Below are 21287 nucleotides of genomic sequence, written 5' to 3'. Positions count from 1 at the left end.
TTCCCAAGTTGCCCAATAGGCCCCAAAGTCGGCCAGGTGGTCTGTCTCTACGGAGGGGGGGGGCGGTAGCGGCCTTAGCCGGGTCTTTTGGGGGGGGTCGATGTCAAGTTTGCCTCGAGCGGACTCCCGGACTGATTCAATCAATCGATCTCCAGTTTCAAGTGGTTTATTTGTGGACATGTGTACTCCGAGGCCACGGGGTCCCCGCTTTGATTTGACTTGTTTTTGGTGTTTTCTTTTGGCAAATGCACTCGTATGCCGACAGCTCAATGCAGACGTATTGCCGGTGTACAATTTGACATTTGTTGCGTGGCAACCAATAAAGGCCACTTTATATTTTCCTCAAGGGATAGTTGTTCCAAAATCACAAGACGTAACCTCAGAGACCTCACAAACAGGTTGCAGGTGTTTTCGAGTAGCTATCACGCTCCTGGAAGAAGTTGGCTTTGGGGTGGAGCTGGGAGCCTGAAATCTGGGACTATGGAAAATAGGGTCCATTCTTGCCAATGCAGCAATCATTTCAAGCTATTTGGCTCACACGGGAGGTTGTCCATTTCAAATAGTTAAAGTGGACCTATCATGCTATATTTGAATAATATAGTGTAGGACCATACCTATATAAGGCATATTTATACTTTTTTTTTTCCAAAATACCAAACAGATCATGCATTTTAGCCATGCCTGATTTCACTCAATTTGAAATTTTTTAGCTCTGTTTTTGCAAGGGCTGATTCTGTGAGAACAGCACCACCTACAGGCCTGGCATATGTACTACAGCGTCTCCAGCGCTTTCGAACGGCAATGTCCGTGGCTGTCTCCTCCTGATTGGTGGAGTTGGCCCAATAGCCGTAACGCCACCGTCCTGACGTCAGGACGGTGTTCAAATCTGGATCAGTTTTTATCAGATCCGTTGCAGCCCCTTTTTTAGAGATTTGGGTATGGAGGAAAATAGAGAGGGTTGTGTTTTCTGACACTTGGTGAGTTCCCTGGAACACCTGGGACACATATTCATGTATAAAAGACGTACAAAAGTGCATTTTGCATGATAGGTCCCCTTTAACAATGGGATTACCCTTATTTTTCATCACCATTCATTTTCAGCGCAGGATCGCTCGTCGTCGAGTGCCGACAAACATATTTAAACGTCAGCGCGGCAGGCCCTCCGAAACAAAAGTTTCCTAGAGATGCCCTAAAAATCTCACGGTCCTCTCAGACTTGACGTCCGCAAGAGGCTTCTGAAGTTGGATATTGAGTGGATTTTTTTAAATGTGGCCAAGCGTTACAAACGTTTGGTCGTTCAAACTGGACGTCGGGGTGAGTCCCGGCCCTGAATCCGAGGGCCCTAGCTGCTCTGGGGCAGAAACCGCGGCCGAAAGATGCGCAATCCAAAAAATATTTCCTGCAATAACTCTGCTTATATGGCCTTGAGAGCTTCCAAATTGCAGGTGGTCTTTCTACACCACACGAGGAGTGGGTGTACCAAAATTGAGGTCTCTGGGTGGCCAGGGACTAGAACCGCAGCAAAAAGAAGAAATGTGCTTTATTTTGAATGGCCGTTGAATTCGGAGTGTACAGATTGTCCATCTTGGGACACTTGTGCATTGCTACATACATTGAGGAGGTTAACATTGCCCTCAAGCAATCTCTTTCATATTTACAACACTTATTCACGAGTGGGATGGGATGTCAGGCACAGAATTGCAGCTTCCTAGGCGTGAGCATGCAGGGCTTGTGACCTTGTACATTTCAAATACACTGTGTTTGAAATGTACAAGGTCACATCTCCACGATGCCCGGGGCTACATGCATGTGACGATGGATTATTCACCCGGCTTGCTTCATCTCTCGTTACAGCGATTTTCATTCCAATCCGAGCAACACTGTAATGTATGTAATGTGTGTACTTTAAATAGTCCTCTCCTGCTGATGTTCAGGTGTATATCAGTATGTAGTGTCTCTACTTTAAAGAGTCCTCTCCTGCTGATGTTCAGGTGTACATCAGTATGTAGTGTCTCTACTTTAAAGAGTCCTCTCCTGCTGATGTTCAGGTGTATATCAGTATGTAGTGTCTCTACTTTAAAGAGTCCTCTCCTGCTGATGTTCAGGTGTATATCAGTATGTAGTGTCTCTACTTTAAAGAGTCCTCTCCTGCTGATGTTCAGGTGTATATCAGTATGTAGTGTCTCTACTTTAAAGAGTTCTCTCCTGCTGATGTTCAGGTGTATATCAGTATGTAGTGTCTCTACTTTAAAGAGTCCTCTCCTGCTGATGTTCAGGTGTATATCAGTATGTAGTGTCTCTACTTTAAAGAGTCCTCTCCTGCTAATGTTCAGATGTATATCAGTATGTAGTGTCTCTACTTTAAAGAGTTCTCTCCTGCTGATGTTCAGGTGTATATCAGTATGTAGTGTCTCTACTTTAAAGAGTCCTCTCCTGCTGATGTTCAGGTGTATATCAGTATGTAGTATGTCCACATACATGGAGAATCAGTGGAGAGCGTGGAGGACCTCAAGTTCCTTGGAGTCAGCATATCGAACCATCTGACATGGACCTCCAACACCTCAAACCTGGTGAAAAAGGCACAGCAACGACTTTTCTTGTCGACTGAAACGTGAGACGTTCAGCTCCGTTGTAGACCCCGTTTTTAGAGATTTGCGCACGGAGGAAAAGAGAGGGTTTTATTTTCTGACACTTTGTGAGTTCCCCGACACACCGGGGACACATATTTATGTATAAAATACATGTGAAATGTGCATTTTGCATGATAGGTCCCCTTTAATGTCCTCCCTTTCTCTTTAAGTCTCTCTCTCTCAGGCTTTCCCCAGTCTCACTTCCTCCGGCCTTCCCTCTCTCCCCCTCTATCTCTCTCTCTCTCCCCGCACTGGGCGGTGTATTTTCGGGGGAGGTGTCCTCTCTTATGTCGGGGACACATCGGATCTGCGGTGGATTTGAACTTGCTGCAGAGCGGAGGAAGAGGAGCAGCTGAAACACGCTGAGAGTCTCAAACATCGGGGACTTCTGTCTGGAGATCTCTCTCTTTTTTCGGAAAAGTTTTCAAGTGATAACCCAACAGGAGCAGCTGGATTTCGTTTCTTTTTTCTCTTTACAAGGTAAGATGTGACTTTTGGACCTGTCTCTTTCACCCATTCGTGCATTGATTACTCTTAAATTGTGTAAAAAGTTTACTTGTTGCACATTTTTGCGCTTCATTTCTTCTGTATCTGCATGTGTGTTACCTTTTTTGGGGGCAGGAATGTACCCACAGTGATAAAACTAAACGATAAGACTCCCATTGATAAAAGTGACTCTTGGGACCACTTACATCCAATTAAATCCTGACGTGTCCCCGGGCCGTCCACCCTGTTGCCCTTGTGTTTCTGCCTCCCCTGCCCAGCTGTGTCTTGTTCTGTGATTACCCTTCTGTGTATTTAGTCTTGTCTTCCCCTGTGCTCCTTGTCTGATCGCCATCTTTCTTGTCCATGTTCGCTGCCTCGTCTATGCTTGTCCATGATACCTTCCCGTCTTCCTTGTCCATGTCACCTGCCTGTTCCCGTATGTAGGTTTGTTCCTGTCTGTCATGCTCCCTGGTTTTGTTTATGTTAAGTAGTTTCTTGTTTTTCCTGTCGTCGGCTTTTTTTAATAAAGATCGCTTTTTGTTACCAGACCTTTTTTGTATTTTTGACTGCACTTGGGTCCTATTTTCCCCAAACCTGACAGTACGATCAGACCAATATGGACCCAGCTGTTTTTTCATTTAGCCAAGAGCTTTATGAGCTTAAATATATTCTGGAGTGTATTTTCAATGACTGGAGGAGGGCCTCATCCAGAGGGGCCAAAGAGGCTGCCCTTAACGAGGCACGCATGGAGGTTGCCAGCAAGCCCTAGCTTAGGAGCTTGTTGCCTGAGTGGCTAAGACTTTTTACAAGCAGCCCTGAGTGCCAGCCACAAGCCTCAAACCCTTTCCTGGGATCCCGCCTGGCCCCAGAAGGTCCACGGAGCCTCCAAAAGGCGTCTAAGAGACACAAGGCCAGACTACCGGCCCGAGCCCAAACAGTCATGGTTCCGGCCCACTCCAGCTCTCCGTGTCCTGTTGGCGTTCCGGCCCACTCCGGCCCCCCGTTTCCAGGCAGCGGCCCCGCTGACTCAAGTCACTTCTCCGTCGGGGGTCCTGCCAACACCATGTCCTGTCCCGGTGGGGGTCCCGCCAACACCTATTCCGCCGGGGGTCCTGCCAACACCATGTCCTGTCCCGTTGGGGGTCCTGCCAACATCTATTCCGCCGGGGGTCCTGCCAACTCTATGTCTTGTTCCGTTGGGGGTTCTGCTGTGGGTCCTGCCAACACCATGTCCTGTCCCGTTGGGGGTCCCGCAGACTACTGTTCTGCCGGGGGTCCTGCCAACCCCATGTCCTGTTCCGTTGGGGGTCCTGCAGACACCCGTCTCGCCGGGGGTCCTGACAACTTCTTGTCCTGTTCCATTGGGGGTCCCGCCAACACCTGTTCCGCCGGGGGTCCTGCCAACTCCATGTCCTGTTCCGTTGGGGGTTCCGCTGGGGGTCCTGCAAACTCAGTGTCCTGTCCTGTTGGAGGTCCCGCCGACACCTTTTCCACCTGGGGTCCTGCCAACACCGTGTCCTGTTTCGTCGGGGGTCCCGTCGACACCAGTGCTTGTTCCGTCTGGGGTCCTGTCTACACCTGTCCCGGCGGCTCCGGTTCCTGTCCGGCCGACACCGGTTCCTGTCCTGCCGGGGGTCCCACCAGCTCCTACTCCCGATGCAGTACTCCTGCTCCGGCGATCCTGCTGGCACTGGAGGGGTCCCATCGTGGCGTACGTCATCCTCCGGAGCTGTCCTGCCCGTCCTCCGGAGCTGTCCCGTCGCCACCTTCCTTCCCGTCCCCCGGAGCTGTCCCGTCGCCGCCTTCTTGCCCGGCCCCCTGAGATTCTCCGCCGCAGCCTTCGCCCCTGTCTCCGACCCCCTGACTTTCCCAGCCGCTGCATTTGCCCTCGTGCCCGGCCCCCTGAGTTTCCCTGCCGTGGACTTTGCCGCCCTTCTGCCGTGTCCCCGGGCCGTCCACCCTGTTGCCCTTGTGTTTCTTCCTCCCCTGCCCAGCTGTGTCTTGTCCTGTCATTACCCTTCTGTGTATTTAGTCTTGTCTTGCCCTCGGCTCCTTGTCTGATCGTCGTCTTTCATGTCCATGATACCTGCCCGTCTTCATGTCCATGATACCTGCCTGTCTTCCTGTCCATGTCACCTGCCTGTTCCCGTCTGTAAGTTTGTTCCTGTCTGTCATGCTCCCCGGTTTTGTTTATGTTAAGTAGTTTCTTGTTTTTCCTGTCGTCGGCTTTTTTAAATAAATTTCGCTTTGTTACCAGACCTTTTAATTTTATTTTCAACTGCACTTGGGTCCTATTTTTCCCAACCCTGACAGGCTGAGTATAACATATCTACATAAATGCAAAAAAATACAGCACTGACAAACGATCACAATGAGATAATTACTCAGATGTAAAGCTTTAATAACTACAACGAGGAATTTAATGAGCAGATATGTTGAAAATGTATATTTTAAATTAGTCTTTTGTCAATTATCATTTATTCTCTGCTTCCCTTATGTCTGTCCTTTGACTTATTGTATCAAATATTTCAATTTTTGTGCTTTCAGTCAGTTGTGACCAACATCTGATCAGCTGATTTTCAGATAGGTTTTTATAAAGATGGATCAGGACAGAAAGAGAGGGGTTTTTTGTTCCTGACACTTTCAGAATCTCTTAACACAGAAGGACACATGTTTAAGTAGAAAAGACATGAATAAGTGGATTTTGCATAATAGTTGACCTTTTAAAGTTTTGCTTGAATATCAGAATTCGGTCAAAGTACTTAATTCTCTTCCTGTGTTTGCACAACACCGATCAGGAGTTGATATATTTCTCCTTTTATAAACGATATCACTTCTTCTTCTCTGTTTCTGTGCAGGTTGTTGAGATGATTCCTCTCCTCCTGCTCTGCTCGCTCAGTCTCGCTCAAGGTGAGTCCATCCTGCAGCCATCCAAAACATTACATCATCACCTCTCTCTCTCTCTCTCTCTCTCTCTCTCTCTCTCTCTCTCTCTCTCTCTCTCTCTCTCTCTCTCTCTCTCTCTCTCTCTCTCTCTCTCTCTCTCTCTCTCTCTCTCTCTCTCTCTCTCTCTCTCTCTGACACCAATTTTAAAACACATCACACACACATTCAGCTCCAAGTCTGACAAAGTGGAAAGTGATTATTACTCCAACACACACACATACACACGAACACACACACATGTTAGAGATGCTTGTTTAATAAGGAGACATGTAGAACAATCAGAATCAGGGGTAATTTATGACAATGTTGGAAAGAAATAATACAATAAATAAAAGTAAATAATACAAAAAAAAATACAAATAAGAAAATAGAAATAAAACTTTTTGAATTTGATTTTCTTCCTCAAAATATACCCTTTTTTATTTTATGTCTTTCTCCGAATTTGACTTTGTCTCAACATTTGACATTTGTATTTTGTTATATATGTTGTATTGTTGGAGGAGCTCAGATCAGATTAATTTCATTGACTTTTCTACACTGTAGCTCAATTTGAATTTGATATACATGTACATACAGTAGAATATAAAATAGAGGAGCTGCAGCTGTGATTGGTTAATTTCATCAAACTCACTTTATTCTCTCTCTGATCACTCTCTTGTTTCTCTTCAGAGCCTGATGAGGTCAGACTGGTGGGAGGAGAGAGTCGCTGTGCAGGAGACCTGGAGGTGGAACATCAGGGAGAATGGAGACCAGTGGGGGGCTCTAACTCTCTCAGGACCCTGAAGACAGCAGGTGTTCTCTGCAGAGATCTGGGCTGTGGCTCTGCTGTTTCTGTGGGAGAGAGAAAGGAGTCCTCACAGAGATCTGTGTGGTGGATCCTGTCTGAATGTGTTCAGTCTGGATCTGATCTGAGGGAATGTGCAGTATCAAGTTCCTCTAACGACATCCTGACTCTTGCCTGTTCAGGTAAGCTGCTTTAACCTGTTAAGCCCGAGAGACCCCGGTACCGGGGCCCTCCCACAACATCTTGCAGGAAACAGTGTCTGAGGGCATGTTCATTTAACCTGTTAAGCACCAAGCCTGTTTTTCATGTTTCAGGCTCGAAAATGACATGCCCAAAACAAATGACTACAACTTAACTTCTAAAAGGGTTATATGAATAATTTCTTTTATCAAAGCAAGGTTACATCTGTGAGTTGGATTTAGAAGTGTCAGAATCAATATAGATGTTTTTTATTTTAAAGAAAATTCAGATTTTACATAGTAAAAAACTGTAAATTATAGTGTCCGTCCAAAAATTATTTTTTACAGATAGTGAAAACTACCCTTGGATGATGGGTTAGTAGACTAAAAGCTTTAGGAATCGAAAGTACAACATATAATAAGTACCCTGTATCAAGATCGATGCAAAACAAGTGACATTTGACCTTTTTAGAGAGGTTTAGCCAAAACCACCCCACCTCTGAGGTGATTTGGGTGAAAATGTTTTTTTTTCCATATCTCTGGCCCCCCTTGGTCGATTTGGATGGTTGACACCTCTTTTTGACCGTTAGAGCCAATATAATCAAAGGGGGAGGCCCCCACACACACACATTGTGAAGAGAAAAGGTGGGGGCTGCGCGCATGTAAATTTGCAGCAGATGGACCTATCTCTAGCTCTGGCATTTGGAAACGAAAAAGCAGTTTTATTGCTTATGGATTATCAGAAATCATTTCAAAGAGGACACAGACACATTGGATGAACCTATGGATTAACTGCAGCATCGTTTTTTTATCTTTTTAATGCCATTGAAGACCAGTTTTGACCAAGGTAAGCCATGTTAGCGTTTCTAGCTACCTAGCTCCACATGTTATGATGTACGCTTTCGTTTATAGCGTCGCAAATGTTTATCACTGAGTGTTGAGGTGGGCACCCCCAGATTCTGTGTCTCCAGCTGATGCAAAACGAGAGGTTGGCTGTGCATCAGTGACGTGCGGTGAGGTTCATGGCTGGTGAGGCACTGACTCACTGACTCAGATTTACAAATATTATATTTTGACCTTAATCGAAATATTCGGTTATTTTCAAAAGCTTTTTTAGTCTGATGCTTCGATTCATTTTAAACAGACCGTTCAACAAAAGGATACCCAAAATCTAAATATTGGATTGTTCTTTCTTAGTAAGATCCCATTTTCATTACAAATGTGGTCTTACCTTGACTTGAAGATGAAGTCCATGCTATCCTTCTGGACAACAATCTCTATTACTTTTTTGTAAAAGTCCTCCTTATCTTCCTGTAGTTTCAAAAGTCTAGTTTGTTGTTACGTCTACCGCCTCTGCGTAGAATAACAGTAGCAACAAGAACCTGTGGGCTCACGTGCGCCCCCTTCAGTGCGGCAGAGGTTATGGCTGCCTCCCCTGGTGCTTTTTTGCCGTTATATGATGAGACCAGCGAGCCTAAATATCATATATACGTGAAATAAGTTATTTAGAGACTATGGATGGCGAGGATAAATGTAATAAAGGGATCTACAAACATTACATATGTGACCTACAGTGAGATGGGAACAGGCATGCGCTTAGGGCCCACTTTCCAGCCAGTTTCTGTGGGGTGACGCATTCTGAGGTGAGGCAGAGCTCATCTGTGCCTCACCTTACCCCACAGTAACTGGCTTGAGCGCGCTCACAAAATAAGTGCCCGCGCTAAATTAGTGCCCGTGCTCCAGCAAGTTACTGTGGGCTTACGAGAGGCAGAGCACGTCCCTGCCTCACTTCTCATCGCTCCCGTAGCAGAGCTCGGCAAATTTGCTGATTTTGACTATAAAAAGCGATTGGATTCATACATAAATCACACTTACAACACAGATCAGTGGAGACATTTTATTATTATTACTATTTAGTTTTTCTTTTGTTGTTTTTCCGTTACATTGGAGTATGACAGGTGAGGCTCTGCCTGACTGCCTCCCCTGACTGCACGTCGCTGCTGTGCATCTAGGATAAGTAATAAGGGAGTTAGAGTGAGTTTAGGTGCAGAGATAGGTTACATTTTTTCGCTCGTGGCTAATTCAGAGGCTGAGTGTTAGCATTGTGGGTTTTTAAAAAAAAAAAAAAAAAAAAAGATCAGTTAGCTGAGTTTCTTCCCGTTACATGAATATAAAACATTCATAGTTTATTAAATATTAAGATTCCTTAGACGTTGTTTCCTGCAAATGATGCGTTTATCCGCCCGGTACCGGGGGGGGCCGTGCGTAACAGGTTAATAAACTATGAATGTTTTATATCCATGTAACGGGAAGAAACTCATCTAACTCATCATTTTTTTTTTTTCAAAAGAATGCTAACGCTGAGCCTCTGAATTAGCAACGAGCGAAAAATACTAACAGATTTACTGCACCAAAACTCACTCATAAAACCTTATTATTTATCCTTTCTGCACATCCAACCCATCGATCTGATCGTGAGGTGACACAAAATCGATGGGTACATACATTATCACTCTATGATACGAACTCGCGACTTTATAAACAAAAACAGACATCAAAACATGTGGCGCTAGGTAGCTAAAAATGCTAACATGGCTTACCTGTGTCGTAGTCTGGTCAAAAGTGGTCTTCAATGGCATTAAAACGATAAAAACGCTGCTGAAGTTAATCCATAGGTTAATCCAATGTGTCTGTGTCCCTCTGAAATGATTTCAAAGCAGCGAGGAGACAGAGCCTTTGCTGTTGCAGCTCCAAAGTTATGGAACGAATTACCCCTCCAGGTTAGACTTGCTCCAACTCTGCCTGTTTTTAAATCTCGTTTAAAAACCCACTTCTTTTCCCTGGCATTTACAGGCCAGGTGACACTTGTGCTTTTAAATTTGGGTTTTTATCTTACTAGTGTTTTGTATTGTTTTTACGTCATGTAGGAGAGTTTTTCAGTCTGTGGCTTCTGATCTGGTTTCATTGTCTCGTGTTTTACATTCGTTTCATGTCCTGTCTGTTTTTCATGTATTTATTAGGGCTGTCAAGTTAACGCGTTAACGCAAAAAAAAATTAACGCCACTAATTATTTTAACGCGATTAACGCATGTGTATTTTTTGTCCTCGGCCGCCCCGTAGTTTCAGAGCGCATCGAGTTTAAAATACCATCTACAAGCTGATGCTGACAGCCCCGCACCTGCCGCCCGCTTGTGGCAGACCACACTTCCACGCTCACCGACAGGCCCGGACTGGCCATCGGGAGAACCGGGAGGGTGTATGTATGTGTGGCGCGAGCGAGGCACACCTTACGTGTTGTTGTTGTTGTTGTTAGTATCTGGTGCTAGCTAGCTGCGCTAACGGATATAAGGAGCTGTTTCAATGAAAACAGAGGACAACTGCGCCGAGCACTTGACTTTATGCAGGTAGCCAGACAGTGGGACATTGTACGAAAAGTCAGCACACTCAGCACGGATAGTGCTGAGTCAAAATCGACAAAGGGGGGCCAGAGATATGGAAAATCCACCCAAATGACCCCAAAAGTGGGTTTTATTTGCTAAATATCTCTAAAAAGGTCAGATTTCACTTGTTTTGCATCAATCTTGATACAGGGTACTTATTATATGTTGTACTTTGGATTCCTAAAGCTTTTAGTCTACTAACCCATCATCCAAGGGTAGTTTTCACTATAAGACACTATAATTAACAGTTTTTTACTATGTTCAATCTGAATTTTCTTTAAAATAAAAAACATCTATATTGATTATGACTTTTCTACATCCAACTCACAGGTTTATCATTACTTTGAGAAAAAAGATTATTAATTTAACCCTTTTAGAAGGGAAGATATGGTCATTTGTTCTGGGAATGTCATTTTCGAGCCTGAGACCTGAAAAACAGGCTCAGGGCTTAACAGGTTAACTCAATTTTTACTTATTTCTCAACATTTTACTTTTTTTCAGTGTTTTTGACTTTTTTCTTAGATTTTTAAATGAATAACAAATAAGAAAATTGAAATAAAATATAAAGAATACAATAACAATTAAAACAGTAATTGTTTCTTTACCTCAGTTTTATCTTCTGTCCTCTGCAGACTCTGTCAGGCTGGTGAATGGGACCAGTCTGTGCTCAGGTAGACTGGAGGTGAACTCTGACCCGTCCTGGTCCTCAGTGTGTGAGGCTGACTTTGACCAGCAGGATGCTCAGGTGGTCTGCAGGCAGCTGGGCTGTGGGGCTCCTTCAGTCCTTCAGGGGGCGCTCTATGGAGAAGGGGAGGCTCCAATGTGGACCAAAGAGTTCCAGTGTGGAGGCCATGAGTCTGCTCTCCTGGACTGTAGCTCAGCCTCAGAGAGAAACACCTGCTCACCTGGCACAGCTGTTAGCCTCACCTGCTCAGGTAGAAGATTCAAAGATTCAAAGGTTTTATTATCATATGCACATAAGCTACAGAGTAGAAATGGCAATGACATTCTCCTGACCTGAGCTCCTCCAACAATGCAAATTGTATAATAAAATACACAAATAAAAAATAGTGCAAGAAGTCTATATACAATCTATCTGCAAGAAGTCTCTATACATGTAAATATAATATAAAATAGAGGAGCTGCCTATTTTAGCCAGCTATTTCCTGGAGCGTCAGCTTCAGCGTCAGACAGACGAAGACTGACAAATACATTGGAGTCCTGCGGGAATCACGAGGGAGGCAAAGAGGAGGCAAATCCTACTTTGATTGAGCTAAGTATCGCTGGTGTTTTATTTTATTTTGTTTTTTAGCCCCTCATGCTACAATCATGTGTATTTTCTCCATTCCTGTTCATGTGTCTACTCGCAGTTATCACTGGCCCCGTGTATCTCCTAATCGATATAACCAGCCTGCTCTCATCTATCCCACCTGCTCCACTGAGATCCAACATCGAGTTTCAGGTGGCCTGTGGTACTGCCAGTCAGCTGTTCCTAAGGCTGACTTCATCTCTGGCTACGCTTCCCTGCAGTCTCTGGATTTCCTTGCTCTCACTGAGACCTGGATTACTCAATCCAACACATCCACCCCAGCAGCTCTCTCCACAGCATATTCCTTCACCCATACAGATGGAGCATCTTATTTCAGACAGTTTGAAACGCGAGGGTCGTGATTGGGTCGTGATTGGGTCGTGATTGGTCCGTGATCGGCCCGTGATCGGTTCGTGATGAAGAGCCGGCCCCCAGTCTGACTTGATACCGCCCCCGTGATAAATTAATTTAATTATTGTGAAGCCAGCTGCAATGGATCATTGATCCACCAGGGGGTGCAGTGGGGTTCCACACTGGAGCTCATGTGAAATCAACTTCGATACAGTAAGCTGGATGTACAGTATGTCTGGTACTAATGTATAGCGGATCTTTGTTAAGATCCATATGTCACGGATAGGATCATAGTCTGTGCTAAATAAGGCATGTAATCATTTACAAAACATCACCATGTTGTTATTTAACAAAATAATGTTGTTTAGTCGAAAAAAACGAACGAGAGGAAATGCAGCCGGCTCTCCCGATTTTTTATCCTAATTTAGTCATCATCTTCACCACGATCATTTATGTTTATGTTCGCCGAATTGACATGAAATCACTGACAAATATGAATATTCTGTATTCAACTTAATTGAAACGATCAGGATCCCTGGGTGTTATTTTTCCCCACAATAACCAAGTCGCAGCAAATTATCTCGTTTATTACATGGCCACATTCTCAACAAAGTTACGACATGACTCCCAATCTTAATTGAAATGCTTTTATGGATTTAGAAAATGATTTTATTGATTTAAAAAATAGTTGTCTTTCTCCCGCTGTGTAGATTGGGGGACCGCCGTCCTCTGTCTTCAATGTTCGACATCGCGTGAAACAGAGGATTTCGACATTCTGTATTCATTGCTTACTTCCTTAAACCTTTTCTCCTCCTTATCTCTTTCATGACTTTTCATTTAATGCTTTATAATCATAGATAACACGGCAAGGCCCGTTACAGTTTGTTTTCATCTGATTTCAAATAAACAAAGTCTTGGCTTTCAGAATATTAAACTTGTTTCGGCAAATTTAGATGATAAATACAACTATGAAGCTTGTAACGGCATAATTACTTAAGCGGAGAACGGAGTAATTTAACGTTACAGCAGGCATAACAACAGCAGGTGTTTATTTTATTATTATATATAGTCGTTATTCATTTGTTTTAAAGCTCAATAAGGAAGATTTAAACTTTCACACACGTTGACCGGCGAAAAACTCTGCCCGGTTCCCTCGGCCCCCACCACGTTGAATAAACAGAAGGCTGCTTTTGTGGAGGAAGTTACAGCGCTACGTACAGGCTCGGCATATGTACTGCAGCTTTTTCCAGCGGTATCCATAAATCTCTTAATTTTGACCTCAAAGTGCACCAGATTGATGCATTTAACTTCAATATAAAGAAAAACATCTTCTGTTGTAACAACAATAACATTATAAATAGTAACATAGCTGAACATGGTATTGCACATTTAGCTTTCAGTGTTACTGACCTGAGATGTTTTTATTACATGAATTAAGGTGACTGAGGCTTTTTAACATAGACTTTTCAGTGTCCCACATACCCACATACCGTTCACCATCCCCCACCCCCTTACTGTATGTTGATCTTTGACTTTGTTTGCCTACATGTAAATGGGTGGCATTTAGTACCTACCCCCCTCTGAGTGAATACCTGTTGTACCTGTCTAAGCCCATAGGACGATGCTCTGATGTCATCACCCTCGCACATTTGTCATATGTTTACAAAAAACGATGTTAACACTTTCTCGTTCTTAATATATGCTATATTTAGGGTCGATATGTGTTGAATTGACTTTAAAATAGCAGATCACTGTGACCGCGGCTCCTCCGTGCAGAGAGTTTGCAGCGGTGTGTGTCAGCAACGTGCAGTCAGGGGAGGCACGGATTGGCCGTCGGGAGAGTCGGGACTTATCCCTGGCCAGCTGTGAGTTCTGGAGAATCACAGAAAGTCCCGACGCCAACGGCCCGGTTCGCTTACGGCCGACAACACCCCCCCCCCCCCCCCCCACCTTCTAACAGAGCCCCCCCACATATCAAATCCCAATTTAACCCCTGGCCTCTGGAGGAGAAATGAAAGACTTTTAAAAATGTTTACGTTTTGGTACGTTTTTAGGGAAATGTTGTAATATTGCAACGTTGGCCTTAGGTGGGAGGGAGCAGAATTTCTGTATTTCTACTCACATTGTCTGAATAAATATATTGAACAACTAAGGGTTAATTTGCAGGATTGATTGCTTACTTAGCCCTATATCAGTATATAGCATGAATAATAATCACACATCACTCATATTTTTTTATGAATAATCATTTATAATTTATTAAATAGTAAGTCGTTTTGGATAAAAGCGTCAGCTAAATGCAATTTATGAAAGCCTCACTCAGGATTTTTTTACCAAGTGTTTTTATTGCTCTTGGGGCATTAAAAACAAGATTTTAACTTTAGTTTTTTATATAATATCTGCATTTTCTCTTGTGAAAAACTAAGTCTTAGTTTGGCCATAGTTATTTAATATATAAAGACTATATATTATTGAATTACAAGATTAGATATACTTTATTTGATCTAAAATATTGATGTGTTCAAATGCTCTTCTAAACAAAACTGAAAGTCCATGAAAAGCTGTCTTCCTGTTTCTGTGAAGGAAGCGCCATCTCCTGGTTAAATCCTGAAATTGAAAATCTGGCAACGCCCTCTTGGAAAATAGTGGGAGGGCTTAACATTCCCAGATACTGGTCTTTGGCAGGTCTTAGGCAGGTAACTGGCAGGTAGTAGGCAGGAAGCAGTAAGCTGGAGTCTGAAATAAGATGCTCCATCTGTACAACTAGACCCACTGGCAGAGGAGGTGTCACTGGTCTCCTGCTCTCTCCCAAATGGAGCTTTTCCCTCTTCAAGCTACCTAACTTCACTCCTTCCACCTTTGAATTCCATGCCGTTACTGTGACCCATCCTATACAATTAACCATTGTTGTTCTCTACCGTCCACCAGGCGCCTTGGGAGACTTCTTGGAGGAATTAGATCATCTCCTCTCACACATCCCTGAAACTGGCCCTCCCGCTGTACTTCTCGGAGACTTCAACCTCCGCCTTTGCTTTCCCACTGTCTCCATCCCCACCAACTCATAAAGCTGGCAATGTCCTTGATCTCATATTCTCAAGGAACTGCACTACTTCTAACCTCTCTGTAAACCCACTTCACACCTCGGATGGCTTTTTCATATCATTCTCTCTACCCCTTTCCAAACATAACAAACTAATCTCTTCTCATCCTGCACCTGTCCGTCGTAACCTTTGTTCCCTCTCCCCCTCTACCTTTGCCTCATCGGTGCTCTCAGCCCTCCCTTCCTCTGACTCGTTCCAACTCCTGCCTCCAAACTCTGCTGCAGAAACTCTCCTCTCGACTCTTTCATCCTCTCTGGACTCTCTCTGTCCTCTCACATCTCGGCGGGCTCGTCAGCCCCCTCCTGCTCCCTGGCTAAATGACGCACTGCGTGCTAATAGAACCATCCTTCAGGCAGCAGAGCAGAAACGGTGGAAATCCAAACACCCTGACGGCCTCCTAACCTATCTCTCCTCTCCTCTTTCTCTGCTTCCATCTCTCAGGCAAAAAGCACTTTCTTTCAAGATAAGATCCATTCTTCCTATTCCAATCCCCAAAAACTATTTTTCATCTTTTCCACTCTCTTAGAACCCCCCAAAGCCCCTTCCCCCTCCTCCCTTCTGTCAAGCGACTTTGTTAACTACTTTGAAAAAAAGGTTGATGATATTCGTTCATCTTTTTCTGACTCACCTTTACTCACAGCTGGGTCACCAGACCCACCCTTCACCCACACACTAACCTCCTTTCCCCCTCTCTCTCCAAGTGAGGTTCTTACCCTCATTACCTCTGCCTGTCCTACCACCTGTCCTCTGGACCCTATCCCCTCAAACCTCCTTCAGACTATCGCTCCTGATATTCTACCGTTTCTCACCCATTTCATCAACACTTCTCTAACTTCTGGTCACTTTCCAAACACTCTCAAGGAGGCAAGAGTAACCCCTCTCCTAAAGAAACCCACTCTCAACCCGTCTGATGTTATAAACTACAGGCCTGTCTCTCTCCTCCCGTTCCTGTCTAAAACACTTGAACGCACTGTCTTTAAACAACTCTCCTGTTATCTCCATCAGAACAACCTTCTTGATCCGCACCAGTCTGGTTTCAAGGCAGGTCACTCAACAGAAACTGCTCTCCTTGCTGTCTCTGAGGAACTGCACACTGCTAAAGCAGCCTCCCTCTCCTCTGTCATCATCCTTTTGGACCTGTCTGCTGCATTCGACACGGTGAACCATCAGATCCTCCTTCGCACTCTCCAAGAACTTGGAGTTTCAGGCTCTGCACTTTCCCTCCTCACCTCATACCTCAAAGACCGCACCTACAGGGTAACTTGGAGAGGGTCAGAGTCCGACCCTTGTCGATTAACTACAGGGGTCCCACAGGGCTCTGTTCTTGGTCCCCTCCTCTTCTCCTTGTACACAAACTCGCTCGGATCTGTCATTAGCCCGCATGGTTTTTCATACCACTGCTACGCTGACGACACCCAATTAATTCTGTCCTTTCCCCGCTCAGAGACCCAGGTCGTCGCACGCATCTCTGCTTGTCTAGCTGACATCTCTCAGTGGATGTCTGCTCACCACCTCAAGCTCAACCTTGACAAGACTGAACTGCTTTTCCTTCCGGGAAAAGATTGTCCCACTCTTGACCTAAAAATCAACATCGGCACCTCTGTTGTTTCCCCGATTCAGACTGCAAGGAATCTGGGTGTGACCCTAGATAACAACCTGTCCTTCACTGCAAACATCGCTGCTACAACCCGCTGCTGCGGATACACTCTTTACAACATCAGAAGGATACGTCCCCTCCTGACCCAGAAAGCGACGCAACTTCTGGTCCAGGCTCTCGTCATCTCACGCCTAGACTGCTGCAACTCCCTCCTGGCTAGTCTGTCTGCATGTGCCATCCGACCTCTGCAGCTCATCCAGAATGCAGCGGCTCGTCTGGTCTTCAACCTTCCTAAATGTTCCCACACCACGCCGCTCCTCCGCTCACTTCACTGGCTTCCAGTAACTGCTAGAATCCACTTCAAGACACTGGTACTTGCGTACCATGCTGCGAATGGATCTGGCCCCTCCTACATCCAGGACATGGTTAAACCATACACCCCAGCACGTGCACTCCGCTCTGCATCGGCCAAACGGCTCGCTGCACCTTCACTGCGAGGGGGACCCAAGTTCCCATCAGCAAAAACACGTCGGTTTGCTATCCTGGCTCCAAAATGGTGGAATGAGCTCCCCATTGACATCAGGACAGCAGATAGCCTACACATCTTCCGGCGCAGACTGAAAACTCATCTCTTTCGACTCCACTTCGAGCGATAGAATTACTAACAAAGAATTTCTAACAAAGCTCTTATATACTAATAAAGGACTGGCTTATCTAAAGCCACTTGAGCAGCACTTGAAATGTGTTGGCTCTATGAAACCTGATGTACTTATATGGTTCTGTTTTCTTCAAGTTTGTATCTTCCTGGTCGAATGCACTTATTGTAAGTCGCTTTGGATAAAAGCGTCAGCTAAATGCAATGTAATGTAATGTAATGACGGAAACTTCTGAAGCAATGGAGACAAAGCTCAGAGAGACACGGGGAGAGCTGGAACTCTGATGGCAAACACTGAGGGTTTATTATGGAGTTACGGCCGGAGAATTTGACAAGACGTGCTCCCGCCACGAGGTGACACAGCTTCTGCCAAACCAATTCTGAAGATCTCTACCCCAGAGCCCTGTATTCAGCTAGTTCTGAGAGAATAATCAACATTGTGCATAACAAGATCAAACAGGAGGAGCACTATAGCACCTATCAGCTGAAGCCAACAGGCAGGAACAGGGAGACAAAACACTGAGAGCAGCCCAGGGTAGCAGGCCTGTGCTCAGCGAGGGCAGTACAAACTGATAAACTGGGTCAGAGTTATGGGCCGAGGAAAATATTACCCCAACATCTGTAATTGGTTCATTTCAACAAACCCACTTTATTCTCTCTCTGATGACTCTCTTGTTTCTCTTCAGAGCCGGTCAGACTGGTGGGAGGAGAGAGTCACTGTACAGGAGCTCTGGAGCTGAAGCTTCAGGGAGAATGGAGACCAGTGGATGGTATTCCTACCTGGACCCTGGAGGCAGCAGGTGTTCTCTGCAGAGAGCTCGACTGTGGCTCTGCTGTTTCTGTGGGAGAGAGAGAGGAGTCCTCAGAGAGCTCTGCGTGGAGGATCAGACCTGAATGTGTTCAGTCTGGATCTGCTCTGAGGGAGTGTGCAACAGCAAGTTACTCTTCCTACTTCCTGACTCTTACCTGTTCAGGTAAGCTCCTTTGACTCTTTCTCAGAATTTGACTGTTCCTCGAAATTTTGACTTTTTTCGAGAAAATAGATTTATTTCTCAAAATTTGACTTATTTTCTCAAATTTGAGTTTTTTCTCAGTCCTTTTTTATTCCTGGACTGTAGCTCAGCCTCAGAGAGAAACACCTGCTCACCTGGCAGAGCTGTTAGCCTCGTCTGCTCAGGTAGAGAGGAGCTGTGATTGGTTCATTCTGTTCTCATCAAACTCACTTTATTCTCTCTCTGATCTCTCTCTTGTTTCTCTTCAGAGCCGGTCAGACTGGTGGGAGGAGAGAGTCGCTGTGCAGGAGACCTGGAGGTGAAACATCAGGGAGAATGGAGACCAGTGGGGGGCTATTCCTCTCTCTGGACCCTGAAGGCAGCAGGTGTTCTCTGCAGATATCTCGACTGTGGCTCTGCTGTTTCTGTGGGATGGAGAGAGGAGTCCTCATTTAGACCTTTGTGGTGGATCAGTCCTGCCTGTGCTCAGTCTGGATCTGCTCTGAGGCAGTGTGCATTATCAGGTTCCTCTTCCCACTTTCTGACTCTCACCTGTTCAGGTAAGCTCCTTTGATTTTTTTTCTCTGAACTTTTCCTAAAATGTTTGACTTTTTCTCACAATTTCACTTTTCATCGAATTTTGATTTGTCCTCCAAATTTTAATTTTTTTCTCCACATTTGAATTATTTCTCAACATTTGACACCTTCCCAAATTTTGATTTTTAAATAAATAACAAGTAAGAAAATAGAAGTAAAAGATAAAGTATAAAATACAATAAAGTAAAAAAGTAACTGTTTCTTTACCTCATTTGTATCTTCTGTCCTCTCCAGACTCTGTCAGGCTGCTGGGGGGGACCAGTCCGTGCTCAGGTAGACTGGAGGTGAAGTCTAACCAGTCTAACCAGTCTAACCCATGGTCCTCAGTGTGTGAGGCTGACTTTGACCAGCAGGATGCTCAGGTGGTCTGCAGGCAGCTGGGCTGTGGGGCTCCTTCAGTCCTCCAGGGGGCGCTCTATGGAGAAGGGGAGGCTCCAATGTGGACCAAAGAGTTCCAGTGTGGAGGCCATGAGTCTGCTCTCCTGGACTGTAGCTCAGCCTCAGAGAGAAACACCTGCTCACCTGGCAGAGCTGTTAGCCTCACCTGCTCAGGTAAGATTCAAAGATTCAAAGGTTTAATTATCATATGCACATAAGCTACAGTGTAGAATTGGCAATGAAATTCTTCTGACCTGAGCTCCTCCAACAATGCAACATATATAATAAAATACAAAAATAAAAAATAGTGCAAGAAGTCTCTATACATGTAAATATAACATAAAATAGAGGAGCTGCAGCTGTTGTGATCAACACATTCTCACTCCCATCTCGGCCTATGTTGACGTTATGTCAGGGTCCCTGTCGTCACTTTCCAACGCAAGGGGGGGCCCTTTAGCGTCGAGTTTAAACTATCAAGGAGTCCCATTGACTTGCATAGAGCTCCCTGAACGTTGGTAATAGACGAGTTGGGATCGCGGAGAAATGCTCTCCGCAGATCCATTCTCACAGCGTTTATCAACCTTTTTCTAACTCAATATCAAGCCACACTTATTGTGTTTACTTCTTTATTTTAATTGAATAGTTTCGGACTTTTGTTGCCGTCAGTTAGGGGGAGAGTAGGGCTCAGAAAACTGAAATCTGTATTGTTTCATTGTTTTTTCCTTCTAATTTTGTATTCTTTTCTAAACTACACACTGTTATTTACTCAACAATAAGACACAATTATCCTTGTGTTTGTTTAGTTGTTTGATTAATAAACACAAGTTGGAGTCCGTCAGGACTGAGGGTCGGAGCAGCTCATAGTAGTTGCTTTAGAGAATTTTACACCCGGAAGTAAGTATTCTCTCCGCTTCGCTTGACAAACCTATGGATGTATAATAAGGACAAACCCCATGATTAGTCCTCAAGCTCAGTGATTGGATGTTTGAGTGGCAGTGCGCCGAGGGTTACGCCAAGCGTCAAACAGCACTTTGAAATGGGATGAAACCACGGCAGACTATCCAAAACTGGATTCGAATGGGTCCACCACCCCCCTCCCCCACCCCGTCCCCAGAACTACACATGCTGGCTATTGTGTGTTTCGCAACATGTTCTATGGCACGTCTCTGCTGGGAATTGTAGTTTTAAAAGACGTTTTCGTATTTCCCATAATAAGAAGTAGCCAGTATTAAACTGTGTACACCCTGGAGGTTTAGGAGATAGGAAACACTCAAATTTAAAACATATAATTAATAAATGGGTGAAAATTGCTTGTGTCCATAATGGGCAGCATTAATATATACCCACATGACAGCTAAGGTCAGAAGAGCTTTATGTCAATTGTAATCCCTGTAATGATGCTGCATGATGTCCTTTTTGTTGTTCTGTTGTTTTATGTTTTTATGTTTCATGTGGAACCTACTTGAGCAGGTCTCCCTTGAAAAAGAGATCAATGATCTCAAGGGATACACCTGGATAAATAAAGGCTTGAAATGAAATGAAATGTAACATCTGGTCTTATGTCTGTGACCCTAATTGATAAGCCTGAAACATGCACTTGTCAAGGTTCAGAGGCACATTTTGCAAATATGGCAGTAGCCATCGATCATCTTAAAATAAGCAGAGATGGGGTCGTTACTAAAAAAAAGTAATATATTACATATTACATATTACTTAAAAAAAAAAGTAATATATTACACTACTTCGTTACTCTCTACATAAAGTAACTCGTTACTTTACTCGTTACTTTACTCGCAGGGCCGGCCCGCCCCTCCCTACAGGCAGATCACGCAGACTGCTAAA

The 21287-nt window shown here is 44.5% G+C and overlaps 1 protein-coding gene across 1 annotated transcript in view; it reads left to right on the top strand.

Annotated features, from left to right (window-relative positions):
• The window catches only part of LOC117482631 (scavenger receptor cysteine-rich type 1 protein M130-like), a gene marked incomplete at its 3' end in the record, with an annotated part of 25437 nt that extends 5855 nt beyond the window's left edge, over nucleotides 1-19582 (top strand). Inside the window, exons 6-12 of the mRNA XM_034130787.1 lie at nucleotides 4589-5087; nucleotides 5975-6026; nucleotides 6732-7028; nucleotides 11098-11400; nucleotides 18165-18452; nucleotides 18740-19030; nucleotides 19302-19582. Coding sequence (XP_033986678.1) covers nucleotides 4589-5087; nucleotides 5975-6026; nucleotides 6732-7028; nucleotides 11098-11400; nucleotides 18165-18452; nucleotides 18740-19030; nucleotides 19302-19582 — 2011 coding nt within the window. The remainder of the gene's footprint in view (nucleotides 1-4588; nucleotides 5088-5974; nucleotides 6027-6731; nucleotides 7029-11097; nucleotides 11401-18164; nucleotides 18453-18739; nucleotides 19031-19301) is intronic.
• Between the last annotated feature and the right edge of the window lie 1705 nt (nucleotides 19583-21287).

This window comes from Trematomus bernacchii, unplaced genomic scaffold (genome assembly GCF_902827165.1).
Source record: "Trematomus bernacchii unplaced genomic scaffold, fTreBer1.1, whole genome shotgun sequence".
Classification (NCBI taxonomy): domain Eukaryota; kingdom Metazoa; phylum Chordata; class Actinopteri; order Perciformes; family Nototheniidae; genus Trematomus; species Trematomus bernacchii.
Note: the sequence above shows the minus strand (reverse complement) of the source record. Positions and strands in the feature narration are given on the sequence as shown.